This window comes from Andrographis paniculata, unplaced genomic scaffold (genome assembly GCF_009805555.1).
Source record: "Andrographis paniculata isolate CXL003 unplaced genomic scaffold, ASM980555v1 Contig26END, whole genome shotgun sequence".
NCBI lineage: Eukaryota > Viridiplantae > Streptophyta > Magnoliopsida > Lamiales > Acanthaceae > Andrographis > Andrographis paniculata.
In genome coordinates, this window is record NW_026137557.1 from 59,322 (window position 1) to 72,016 (window position 12,695).

Here is a 12,695-nt window from a genome sequence, read left to right on the forward strand (position 1 = left end):
AAGAACGATGAACTGAAAAATAAATATGAATTTTTGTGAGTTTTTGAGGAGTGTTTATTTGGTAAATAAAAGTTCAAATTTGCATTTGGTGACTCAAATGCAAATTTGAACTTTTAATCAATTTTTTTTAAAAAAAATAAATGTGCGGCATCTTATATAAATGAATTATAATCATAAATGAAAAGTTATTGAAAAAAAAAAAAACATTTAGGATGAAAAGTTAGAAGTAATTTGACTTTGGTAAAAGAGATTTAATTGAAATTGTCCCAAAAATATATTCTGAAAAAAAATAATTATTGAAAATATTATGATTTGTTTACTTTGTGTTTTTAAATGATGTGTGTTGATAATATAAATAATATCTTGTGCTCAATAGTTGAGTTTTTTTTTTTAAGTAGATAAAGTATATAGTATATATATTGTATTAATATACATCTCATATCTCATTCTATTTTTTAAAAATTACATCTTAATAGTATTTTAAAATTTCTAATTTATAAATTTTAATTATACTAATTACTTATTTTAATTTTAATATATAATTATTTATATTATATTGTAATTAGTAATATATTTTTATTTATTTATTAATCATAATCCTTCTAAATTTTTGTGTCTATAATGATCATGGCATCATTTAGGAGTAATATTTATGAAAAATCACAAACTCATAGTAAACTCAAAATAGGAAAGTAACCAAACAGTTTCACTCGATCATTGTCTTCTATGGATACATACAGGCTACAACACGTGTTATGACTAACAGAAAAACATTATCCATGCATGGAGAGTTTGACTCATTGATCAGTAGTTTAATGTCAAATATCTATCTGCCTGAGGAATGGTAGAGGCAGAAGCAGAACTAGTCCTCAACCGCAGCAATTACAAAAGGAATAATAACACATTCCCCAAAGCGTTGATATTAAAAGAGGCAAAGGCGTATTTTTTACAAGGTGACCATCTCTATATCTCATGCATATGAATAATGGAGCTAAACGCTTGCTTTGCAGCAGGTGCAAGAAATAATGGAGCTAGCCTAGGAGCCAGGACCCAGGAAGCCTGTACTCACATCGACAAGTACTCAGGCAACCATTCAGGTTCTTCAAAAGAAATTGCTCTGGTGCTTTTTCCTTTCCCTCTCTCTCTCTCTTCATTTTGCTTTTTCCTATTTTGGATAATTTGGAATGAAGGCATAGCTATACTCCACTCTTGTCATCATTCCAAGAGATATCAACAAGAGGAAGCTGATATTCATCAGGTTTGAGGGCCAAGGCGAAGTCTGGCAATGTCGGTGCTGTCTCCATAATTCTGCATTCAAATTTCATTTGTGTTATGCGGATAACAAATTTTCCATAAATGTATATATATGAAGGCACAAATCAAAACCATATAATCACATCATGCAATGAATGCTATGCAATTTGTGGCATTTATGCCAGACCAGTGCTGCAAGAATATAAGCGCCTGGCCTGCCTGTGACCCATCATTATGTTCATCCAAAACATGGGATAGATTATATGTTCCCACCAGCTAATTAAGCAATCAAGAATCAGGAAGAGAAAGCTGTGGGCTTTTAGCTATTCTAATAACCTCAATTAAACTAAATTATAAGACCAAACATCAGAATTCAGATCGCCGCTTTCCTGCCACATAAAACTGTGCTATCAACCAGAGGATGAGTTGTTATTAAGGCTTACTTTTCATGAGAGTATAGATCCCTATTGATTCGAACCTTGCTGGCAGTATCCTTGGGTATCTTTTCAGACAAATATTTCATGGTTCCCCAGAGAGGAGGATTTCTGCATCACAAATATTATTTGCTGAGTGGTCAGTATTGAGCACCCAAAAAGGAAAAAAACCTGCTTCATGATTTCATACCATATACCTTCCAAGCGTCAAACTGATGGGGAAAAACAAAAAAAAAATAAAATTGTACCATACGGCAAGTAAATGAATTTAGATGTTAGTATGCAACCCTAGTCTTGGATTTCTCTCTACAACCTAATAACAAATGCCACAGTTATTCCATGTAAAAATCAAGCCAGAAAAATTGTAAACAGCATAGCACTTGAAGGGGTCCATCTTAAGTACATATATAAATTTAAGTTTCCCCAGCTAAGTGCTTAGTTCTTGGAAACGAGCTTATTCTTGTCTTTCTCCTTAATCTCCTTAGGCATCCAGTGTCCATGATTCTAAATATCGCATGGTTACTTGCGAGCATAATATGTGACATTTACCTCATTACAGCACAATCTATAATATCCCTTTGTAAATTATGGAGGAGATCGAAAGGGTAAAAAAGATTACCTGGACAAAGGAACACATGCATTGAAAGCTTCACATGCCTTCTTGCTCTCTTTTAGATATTCATCGGCTGCTTGCAGAGCAGCAACTGCCATTCCATGAGACTTCTCAGTATTCCCTTCATCAAGAATTAGACCATGATAGTAGTATGCTGCAGCCTAGGATAATGTCAAAATCTCACATCAGAGGCAAATGAAAAGTTCCATCAAGCAATGCTCAAGTAGAACAAAGTTGTACACGTCAACGCTTAAAAGAGAATTTTGGTGTTGGAAACTACGGGACAACAGATGTTGGCATTTAATGGTATGCATCACTAGATATTTATACTCCTAGCAACTTCATGTGATTTTTTTTTTTTTTTTAATTTATTTATTTGTAATTTTGATACAAAGAAGTATTTGAATCTGAATAAATTAGAAAAAAAAAACTACAGTTAAAAACATAAAAAATTTCAGTGTCCTATAAGAATATTTTCATGTCCCGAGACAAATGGCCAAAATGGACATTTGCATTATTATGATATCCTAAATCCTATTACCTAATATTTATAAGGAAAGATGTCTAAAAAGATTTTACTAAGCATAGAAATCTAACCTAAAGGACTCCTACCCTGCTACAGAATTATTATTCAAAGACTTTTTCATCTTACCAGAAACCTTCATATTATACAATAACCTAACCTGGCATTTACACTCTTCTTCCTAATAAAATTTCACCAATGCAAAGGCTTTGTGATGATTTCAAGAACAAAGATGGTAGCCCACCAAAAAAAGAGAAGAAAAAGGACATAGATGAGTTAAAGGAAACCCGTGTAATTGTAAAAAATATGAAACTCCAGCAACTGGAGCAAGCACTTTGTGAGCTCCTCCATATCAAAGGCATAAGAACAGAGGATAAGGCTCATCAATGCCCATCAGCCCGATTTCCACTAGGCACTGGGATTATTTAGATATCTTCCAATAAAACTGAAAGAGAATATTTATTCGAAAGGACCACAAGAAGGTACCTTAGCTTCAATGTATTTCCACTTAACAAAGAGTCTATGCTTTTCTCCCCACCCATTTGCTAGTGGAAGGTTCATGATGTTATCTTGGGCCTACAGTTCAATGAAACAGAAGCAATCAAACTCTTCCATAATATTCAAAGTGAAAGACACTTGCTCATACGTGACAAACAATTTGTGGATACAAGTAATGCACAGATTAGCTTTAAAGTAAACTAGCTTATAAAACCTAAGGGAAAAAAAAAAATCTGACAAACTTGTGCTCTCACAGAAGTTCCAATTTCAGTATAATGTAAATATGTGCAGACGTACTGCCCACCCTAAAGTTACAGGTATCAACAGAATGACAAAATGGTCACGAAACAGAAAACCCCCATATCCCAAACCATTATATAAAATATATATATATTTTTTTATTTGATCATCTCAGGAGGAAAAGAGATCAATGTCTGACAATACCTGTTGCCAGTATTTTACCATCTCACAAGAAAGTCTTCTTTTCACAGCAAGGGTTGCCTTGGTACCATCAATAGCAAGTCCAAGCTGAATATCAACAGCCTATTCAAGAGTAAAATGTTAATTTCAGAGAAAATCAACATAACCTAGGTTAAAAATCACCAGCATTTAGTGCCGCTCCGAAAACGAGATTAAAGATAATGGCAATGAGAAGGTGTAGGGATTTTTGTGAAGGAGGTAAGACCATTTGTTTAAGTTAATGGCATTAATAAATTTTGAAATAAAGAAGGGGAAATGCCCCTCTTCAGATAATTATTTATTTCATGAGAAATACATATGTACAGAATGATTTAATCACATCAATTCCCATTCTCAAGTTCATGTATGTCAATGTTCGATCATGCAGCTTTATAATCTGCATGAAAGAAATCTACTTCGACCAACCGCGAAAGCAACACCCACAACAGCTAGAGATAAGTCTCAAAGACATCTAATTGAGCTGCATGTGGGTACAAAAGTGGAAACACAGTAGAAAAGGTCACTAACTAAACAACCCCATTACCTGTCCTAGTGCTTGTAGGCAAAGTGCACGAAGAACTCCTTCAGTGAGGTCCACTGGAAGATTTCTCCTGAAGTAAAAAATGATTATTTAGTAATTAATGGCTATTGGAAACGATTCTAATGATAATCAAAACCATCTTTTAAATACACCTCAGTTCATTGGGTAACTGTGGAAGAACTTGACGGACAGCACAGTCAAGGTAGCCTGCAGCTTTTAAAAAGATATCAACAGAAGTTCTCCTGCTCTCTATTGAAAACATGAAGAAAAAAAAGGCACAGATGTGAGAGAAGTTAATATCAGAAGTACGCAGTTCACAAATACTCAAGAGAAAATTATGAAGATCATCATGAAAGCTATGGTGTATTCTTTGCCTTAACTTCATGGCAGAGACAAAACACCACCATGCGATTATGTCCCTTTTTTGGTAGATTAAATGTAGCCATGAAGTTAAAAGTACATGACAGGATTGCCAAAGGTTTTGTAATGCATATATCATTAATCATACTTTGTCGCTCAAACATGTTAAGCTACCAGCCTGATAAGAATCAGTTTTAAATATACTTCCTAGGTCCAGGCCCATTGATTTATGATCTGCATGTCATCTCTGGTCTTATGTTACTTTTAAGTTTTTGTCTCAACTATATGGTAAGTCCTACTCCTACGGATGCCTTAATTTCCCATAAAGGCTAGTTGTTATGGAGCTTGATAAAATTTCCAGCATGAATAAGATGATAACTGCCTGCCTTTACTCTGGGGAATATTATTAAAATCTAGAAGATAAACATCCTGAGATGAACATTTGTTCTCCCTTTCCATCATAGAGTTCACTTAACGAATGGCTGTTTGATCTGGGTCAGAAAGGCCATAATATCAACTGTTCACAAGCTATAGCAGAAAAAAGTTTGAGCACGAACACTATTGTTTTGTGAGGAAATTATGTCAGTAATCACATCACTTCACCTCTGAAGCGACTTTGTCCCTGCAGAAATTTCTTTAGATGTTCAAACTTCAAAGAATCAAACTTAATTAGAGCTCTACAGATAACTTGCACAAAATCACCAGTACCATTCAGACAAATAACTGGATAAGATACTGGACATATAACCTAGCTTACCTACCTTCTGAAACCTTCGGCTGATAACCATCAAGGGATGTTCTCGGAAGAAGTAATAAATTAGCTTGCGATAATGATAGCATCGCCATCAAGTGCAAAACAGATAACACTTCGTACCAAGAACTATATATTGCTGTTTCCTAAAGATATAATGAGGAAATGAGATAAACAGTTCACATATTATAAGGTGACAAATAAAGATTGGTGTGCTTGGGAAGCAAATTGACCTCTTCTTCGTCCTCCTGATTGACCCACACAAAATGTACTCTGTGTTGCAAAGGACTCCCTGCACAGTGCGAAGGAATGTCACACAATAATCTGACATCAGTCTAGTTTGGCTAGCATAATAACATTCAAAATGGTTACCATCTTTAACCAATCCCAAAAGAACTGGCAAATAATCTTCCAGAGCCTGTAGAAGATCAGCAAGAGTGGATCCTCCTGCCAGAATCAGCTACAATTAATTTCAAGACAGTCATAGGGATCCATAATGTGTAGGTATCCAGTATACTAACCATGTTGAGTGGCAGTTTTTCGCCTTGTTCTTGTGATTGTTGGAGCTTCCTGGCCAGCCATAACAACTATTCTTGTTCTTAGAGCAGAAAGGCGTTCTACTAAGCTCTTACATAGGTGATCACCCAATGACTGGGAGAAATCGACTGGCTTAGGTACACGTAAACCTGGAACAAATACAGAGACATCCCCAATGTTTGCTGGCCACCTTCTGTTACCACCAGAGTCATTAGGTGTCGATATAATGCATCCCATTTCCTAAGATTTCCCTAGTCTGCCAGCAAAACAAATCCCATGTATTTGAGAGTTGGAAGGTTGACCACAGTAAACACCAGAGCAATCAAAGAGCAGCAAGACACTAGTTGATTAGCATAATCATTTGGGTATAGACGTATAGTTTCTAGTACAAACACGTTTGATACACGAATAATTTAACAAGAAAACGGAAAGGAGAAGAAGAAGCACTCTCGAGAATACATAAAAAAATTGGCGAAGTTAGATACTATGATGTCAAGCTCAATAAATGGATTCAACAAAGCAGTTGGCTACCCACCGGCATCAACAGATAATGTCAAACTTGTATAACTGAGAGAGAGGTGTATATGATCGTCTCAGGATCAGAAGATATATAGCTGGCCGGTTGCTTCCTCCGAAACTTTCTGCATGAAAATGTCACAAAATTGAAGTGCTAAATGAACAGACTTTGAAAAGAAAAGGTACACAAAATGAAAGAAAAAAGGACAACTTGATGGCATCGAGGTCACAAGAAGGGTGTGACAAATGCCAACTCTCTCGTGCCAAGTGCCAACTTTTGCAACGTAAGCCACACTTTAAAGCATTTTTCATTAATGTGAGCTACTGTTTCCTTTCACAACTCTTATTGGCAAAACGACTCCTGCTTTCCGTTATTTCACTCACGAGAGAAGCATTCGGGTGCATTAGGAGTAAAGCAAGATCATAAACCATAATTCAGCAATCTAGCAATCAGTACAACCAAACCCATTTGTAATTCTAAACAAAAAGGCAAAGGACAAAGAGAGAAGAAAAAAAAACCTCTTTCCTTCCCTGCTAACAAACTCTAAAAGAGTAGAGAAACTTACCTGAGTAAACCTAGTAGTGATAATAATATCATACCTGGTGGGAAGCAGAGGTGAGCAATTCCATGGAGCAAGGAATTACGCCATGGAGAAAGAAAAATAATAGTAGATTAATTTTTTTTTTTTTTGGGGCGGGGGGAGGGGGGTGTGGACGAAAGAGGATGATAGCCGTTTGTAAGAGGAATGGGCGTATTGCGTGTGGATTTCTTGGAGAAGTCTGGAATCCAAATGGAATGAAGTATAGAGGAAGGAGAGGGAGGAAAGGGTTGGTGTATAATGGAGAAGGGATTCTCTTGATTGTGTTACTGTTTAGTTTGGTTTTGTTTTGTGGTACGCGCTTGCGCTTACGCCTAACGCCCGCCTGCCTGCCTGCCTGCCTTAAGAGGAAAGGTCAAAGAGTACACGTATGAATGAATTATAGGTAGACTGGTAGAGCGAGTGATCTTTGGATCGATCATGTGATGTGATGTGATGTACTGCCCTGCTGCTGCTGCTGCTGAATGTATGAACGAATGCTGCGGATGACTTTCACAGCTAGCCACGTATCAGTCTCCATCATGGCCTTTTTCTTCGTTTTCGCTCGCAGTCACCCATTCATTCGTATTCTTCTATTCATTCCAGAAAAGGGAAAAGGGCGGTACTGCAGTGAATACTCTATCTAGCTAGTACTAGTTTAAAAATTTTCATTCTATTTTATCAATCCATTCCGTTGCCTTAGGATGTTTTATTATTTGATTCGTAGACTGGAGTGGACGACATGATCGAGAGCAGACTAGCATAGCATAGACGAGCAGCAATCCCCAATCAACACCCACCGCAGCTATCATTCCAAAGCATATGCGTCCACCGCCACCACCCAGTGAAGTGACCAACCCTCCCTCCCTTGTCAGTCAAATCACTCAAATTAAGCATACGTGTAGCTCTCTAAACTCGTCCACCTAATTAATCAATTAATTATCTCAGTCGACAATCATTCAACTAGACTAGAGCACAAAGCTAAAAGGCGGGTTCGAAAGTGAAGGAAGGCGTGCAAACTCCCAACCATTCGTACACTACACCATCCATCATTATCAACCTATCTCTTTCAACTTTAGTACTACATGCCATGGTGCTGCTGCTGCATATACCCCCATTATTCCACGATCTTCCATTTTAAGAGACTCGGCTCTCGCCCAAGTTTAATTTGTGCTAATTAATCTGTCTTTCCCTCTTTCACGCGCAAAGCCATGGGATGGGATGGCCAACCATCAGCGTTGAGTATTGCCTATTGCCGGCGCATTCTCATTAAACTGGAAATCAATAGACAGACAGACAGGGCAGTCGGCCTACCTACCCTATCCCCAACCCCACCACCTAACCGGGGGCGATGTGGCATGAGGTGATGGCACATGTCACCCGCCGTCCAATTGGAGGGCGGATAATGATATTGGTGCGTGCGGAGCGGAGTGGACTTGAGTTGAGTGAGGGCGAGGGCTGATGTTACGAATGAATGATTATCCCATTACTAGTTTCTTTAGCAGTACAATATTACGATGATGACGATAGTGAGACACGTGGACGGTCCAAGGCGGTTGGGCGGCCTCCAGACATCAAAATCAAAATCAACACGACTGAATAGATGGGCTCCGGTCAGAACAGGCCTCAGCCCATAAGCTTTTCGTTGGTCTTGCTGGTCCAAGTCCAACACATACACATGCTGGATGATTAGATTGGATTGGATTGGATGGATGACAAATTTGCGCAATCTTCTCTTCTCTTCCTTCTCTTCTCGTCTCAGGAGCCAGTCAGGACCCGCCCCGCTGAGCCCATTTTAGCTTTCTAACAACCCAACCCAATCTTTAGTTCTTTCTTACTTCTTTATTGATTTATTCCCCCCCCCCTATTTATTGATTTTTTATTTTAAACCCACTTCCCTCCCCGCTCCCTCTTTGGAATTTAAACCCTAGGCTAGGAACGCCATCGCCATCGTCATCGCCGGTTCAGCTCATTTCTTCCTCTTCAGTCTTCCATTTTCTCGTTCCCCTTCGCGCCACGTTCTCCTCTCCTCTTCTGCGGAATTCGAGAGGTAACGTTATCAACTCATCCTATTTCATCCTCTTCTGCGGAATTCGAGAGGTAACGTGTATTATTCTTGTTGTAATTCAGCTTTGTATCTACAGTTCTTTTTCGCATGGAAGAACAACCACCCGAATTGGCTGCTGAAAATACGCCCGATATATGTTCCGCTACTTCGCATTCCATATCACCTCGCAAGGAGGGACTTGGTGGCGCCGACCATCCGGACGACACCTTCTCCTCTCCCACACCAGTCAAGACGAAAGAACCATCACGCCCCAAGAACAAACATGACCTAGCTCAACTGCCACACGAGTGGGATACCCGAGGATGCAATGTCTTTTGAGTCGTAAAATTAACTCATGAAAGATCTCAAATCTGACGACATTTCTTCTTTGTGTGTTTCCAGGTTTATGGGCTTGCTGGAGTTCTTCAATCGCATGACTACCTCGCTGAGGTTGCTATCCCTGCGTCGACGGGCAACGTCTTTTCAGAACATTAGCACTCAAGTTGAGATCCTGACTGGAAGGTACAAAACCATTTGTTATTCTATATATTGTTTTCAAAGAAAACTAAAAAATACGCTTTCTTGCTTAAACTCTGCTATCATATCCATTAGACTTTCTGGATGAACCAATGGCCACATTGATTGATGATTACATTATTTATGTTTAATTTTCCTCCTTCGTACCATTTGGGAATCTCTCCTTGTCAAAACACACACAATCTCGGGCACAGTTGTCTCAAGCCTTACTATTGCACGTGTTAATACTCTGAATGGCATCGAATTCTTTTCATTTGTTTCTCCTTGTTTCAGAAAATTCCACTTTATGCACCTGGCGCAAATAAAATTCGTGCTTCCTGAAGCAGTTCAGATAGATAAAATTCTCACAAATGATGAGACTACCAAGTGCATGAAGTCTGATATGAACATCACACTGAAATTTGAGGTTGTAAAAGATCATCATGAAGAATCTGTGTTTCTGGCTCTTAGCAATCTTTTCTTGACCAGGCTAAGGCATATCTACATTACACAACCTCAGGTGATGTCCCAGGTTTACTTAATTATGTTGTGATTAAGATAGTACAGCCAATGCATTCCCCCACTGGATGTTCAATTCTGATTTCTGTAGCAAAAGGTTTTTTTTTTTAATTATTCGTAGTTATAAAGAAATGTAAATTGAGCTAAGTTCTGTTTTAAGTACGGAGCAGAAACAATCATTATTCAGAAGGATTTTGTTTCATCCATTGTATTCCTATTCAGGCTTAGTTTATATTGTGCATGGAAGAAAAACTTCTTATGATCCTGCTAGTATAGTTAAAATCTTGATGTTCATGTCTTAAATTCTGTATCTTTTGAATCTCCATTCATTATTAAGCTGAAACCTGAATGCTGAGTAAGTCCAACTATATATTTTTATTACCTACACAAAAATAGGAGTCAAACTTCATAAACGAGGGTCAGGTCGGTAAAGAATGTTTTACTTACGTACATGTATCTGAAATTTCTTTTACTTTTGCACCAGCAGGATCAGCTACCAGAAGCTGAGTTACCAGGGCCATTCAGCCCAAGAAGTATCACTTTTCGGGGAGATTCAATCCCTGAAGACTCATCAATTTTCAGTGAACCAGAGACAAGAAATTCATCCCATCTCCCTCCTAATTTTACAAAATCCTTTTATCAGAAGACTGCTGCAGGAAGTATTAAGCAGACTAACATTATTTCACCTGCTAAATGTTCTTTTACTGCAAGTTCGCAGACTAATGTAGCCAAAGAGAACCCCCAGTTGCTTTCTGGTATTTCTGTTGACAGTACAAAGACTTCGGATGACAACCCTCCTGTAGAGCTTTTTGTTGGGTGCAATAGTCTTTCTGTTGAAACACCAGTACGGTTTACTCCAGCAAGACCAATTTTGCCAACCAAATCAGTTCTTAGCTGTGAAGATGAAAACAAGACAAACTTAAGTCAAAACTGGATACAGTCAAGTTCATCTGCTAAAAAATCATTGGATTTTTATAGTATGAGCGGCAAAGGAACAATTTTCTCACAGAAACAAAAATCTTTTTGTTTATCTGAGCTTGTCTTGTTAATTAACAAAATATTCCAATCTGTCAACTTCTGCCCAATTACAAAGGAAGAACTTATTCAGAAGGTTATTACAAACTATCTGGAGCTTGATGGCCAGGGTAAGCACAGATTCTGTTTATCACAGTTTATTTCCTTATTAACCCAGTGCTTTTATTGCATCCCCCTAGAGAAGTTTATACTCATATTCCCCTCTGCTTAGGTGAGATTGAAATGCAATTGGAGCACCTTGAGGATCTGGTTCCAGATTGGTTTTCTAAGAAATTGGCATCTAGTGGTGATCTTCTGTACAAGTAAGTCCTCAATTGCTGAATGTTTCTGAAAGGTCGACCATTGTTTAGGTGGATGGCTTGAAGAAGTGGATTGCAACCTTAACTTCACATAAATATATGAACCTATGGAAGCAATTGAACTTATTTACAATTACGGGAACAAATAAAATATATTTATAAAAAAATTATGTTTAGTTTAATGTTAAATGTGGTTTCTCATTTTCTAGTGACAGCCTTGCATCGTTTTCCATTCACCTGATATATGTGCCTCTGGAGAAGCTTTCTGCTCCTTGATTGCTTATATTGCAATTTGGTTAGACAGCAATTGGGATTTCAAACTGTTGGATCATTTCTCAAATCTCATTGCACTGCTATCTTTCAGCTGGTTGGGTCATATTCTTGGACCATGGTAGTAGTTCGGTGACTAGTGAGTAACTTTTTATTAGCAGTTGGTTAAGAAATTAAAAATCACTTCATTTTAAAGTAGATTTTCAATATTTTTCACCTCCAAGTTGTTAGGAATCTTTACCATGGCATGAAGTCAGAAATATATGGTTTCCTTAGCTTATGACTAGATGCTTCTTTGGCAAATTGGCAGGGTGAAAAAAGTATCAGATCTGAACTCTATCTGTGAGAAGGTCAACATCATGTGATCGGAGGTTTGTGATTTTGTGAATTAATTTCTCTTTTGTTCAAAGTTATATATATGTTGTTTCCCAGGTTTTATAGCTTAAAGAAGGCTTGAAAATACATGTTTTCCAACAGGTGTCATTGATTATTAATTCTCCTTGTTGTGCAGGCAAAGTTGGCTTGGTAAGAGAAAGATCTCCACAGCCCATACCGTAGGTAGAAATATATTGGTTGGGTCATCCAACCCATTCCTAGCCAGTCGATCTCTTATGCTTTTGGCAACATTCTGGGTTTTATGATATCAAGAATATCCACAGATACATTGTATGCACTTGTACCTGTTTGCCATGAGAAAATGTAATGCTTGAGCTTAGTGTGTTCAATCAAAGATCTATAAATTGTCTACTCTGGTAAAAAGGCCACATAAAATAGATTAGCACAATGATGTGTAATGCATGCTCTGCAAAAGAATTTGCCTACTCATATGTTCCAACTGTTATATATTGAAATCTGGCAGTGCATACATGTATCATCAAAGTTGTATAAACTTGAAGGGAGAAAAAGGCGCCTGTGGATTGCTGCCTAATTCCCAATATCAAATGT

General features: G+C 37.8%; 2 protein-coding genes across 5 annotated transcripts; one reads left to right on the top strand and one right to left on the bottom strand.

The window, feature by feature from the left end:
- Positions 1-674: 674 nt before the first annotated feature.
- LOC127246132 (uncharacterized) lies at positions 675-7,341 on the bottom strand. Of its 2 annotated transcripts, none has more exons than XM_051267365.1 (13): positions 7,087-7,341; positions 6,506-6,611; positions 5,955-6,226; positions 5,806-5,880; positions 5,667-5,725; positions 5,444-5,579; positions 4,475-4,529; positions 4,326-4,392; positions 3,767-3,865; positions 3,311-3,400; positions 2,308-2,462; positions 1,698-1,799; positions 675-1,308 (listed from the first exon to the last, which is right to left on the bottom strand). In XM_051267365.1, exons 3-13 carry the CDS (start codon positions 6,205-6,207, stop codon positions 1,197-1,199), a joined length of 1,203 nt encoding a protein of 400 aa, XP_051123322.1. In that variant the 5' UTR covers positions 6,208-6,226; positions 6,506-6,611; positions 7,087-7,341; the 3' UTR covers positions 675-1,196. The 2 variants fall into 2 exon arrangements, with proteins under 2 accessions (XP_051123322.1, XP_051123321.1); XM_051267364.1 differs by having other exon boundaries at positions 4,475-4,571; positions 7,087-7,338.
- A 504-nt stretch (positions 7,342-7,845) lies between these two features.
- LOC127246131 (CDT1-like protein b) lies at positions 7,846-12,577 on the top strand. 3 transcript variants are annotated; one of them, XR_007837598.1, is made up of 9 exons: positions 7,846-9,114; positions 9,195-9,419; positions 9,514-9,633; positions 9,922-10,147; positions 10,634-11,291; positions 11,393-11,483; positions 11,690-11,889; positions 12,061-12,121; positions 12,262-12,577. XR_007837598.1 is itself a non-coding variant. In XM_051267363.1 (8 exons), exons 2-7 carry the CDS (start codon positions 9,220-9,222, stop codon positions 12,113-12,115), a joined length of 1,353 nt encoding a protein of 450 aa, XP_051123320.1. In that variant the 5' UTR covers positions 7,846-9,114; positions 9,195-9,219; the 3' UTR covers positions 12,116-12,121; positions 12,262-12,577. The 3 variants fall into 3 exon arrangements, 1 of the variants encoding a protein (XP_051123320.1); XR_007837597.1 differs by having other exon boundaries at positions 9,209-9,419; positions 10,631-11,291; XM_051267363.1 differs by lacking the exon at positions 11,690-11,889 and having other exon boundaries at positions 10,631-11,291.
- Positions 12,578-12,695: the final 118 nt, after the last annotated feature.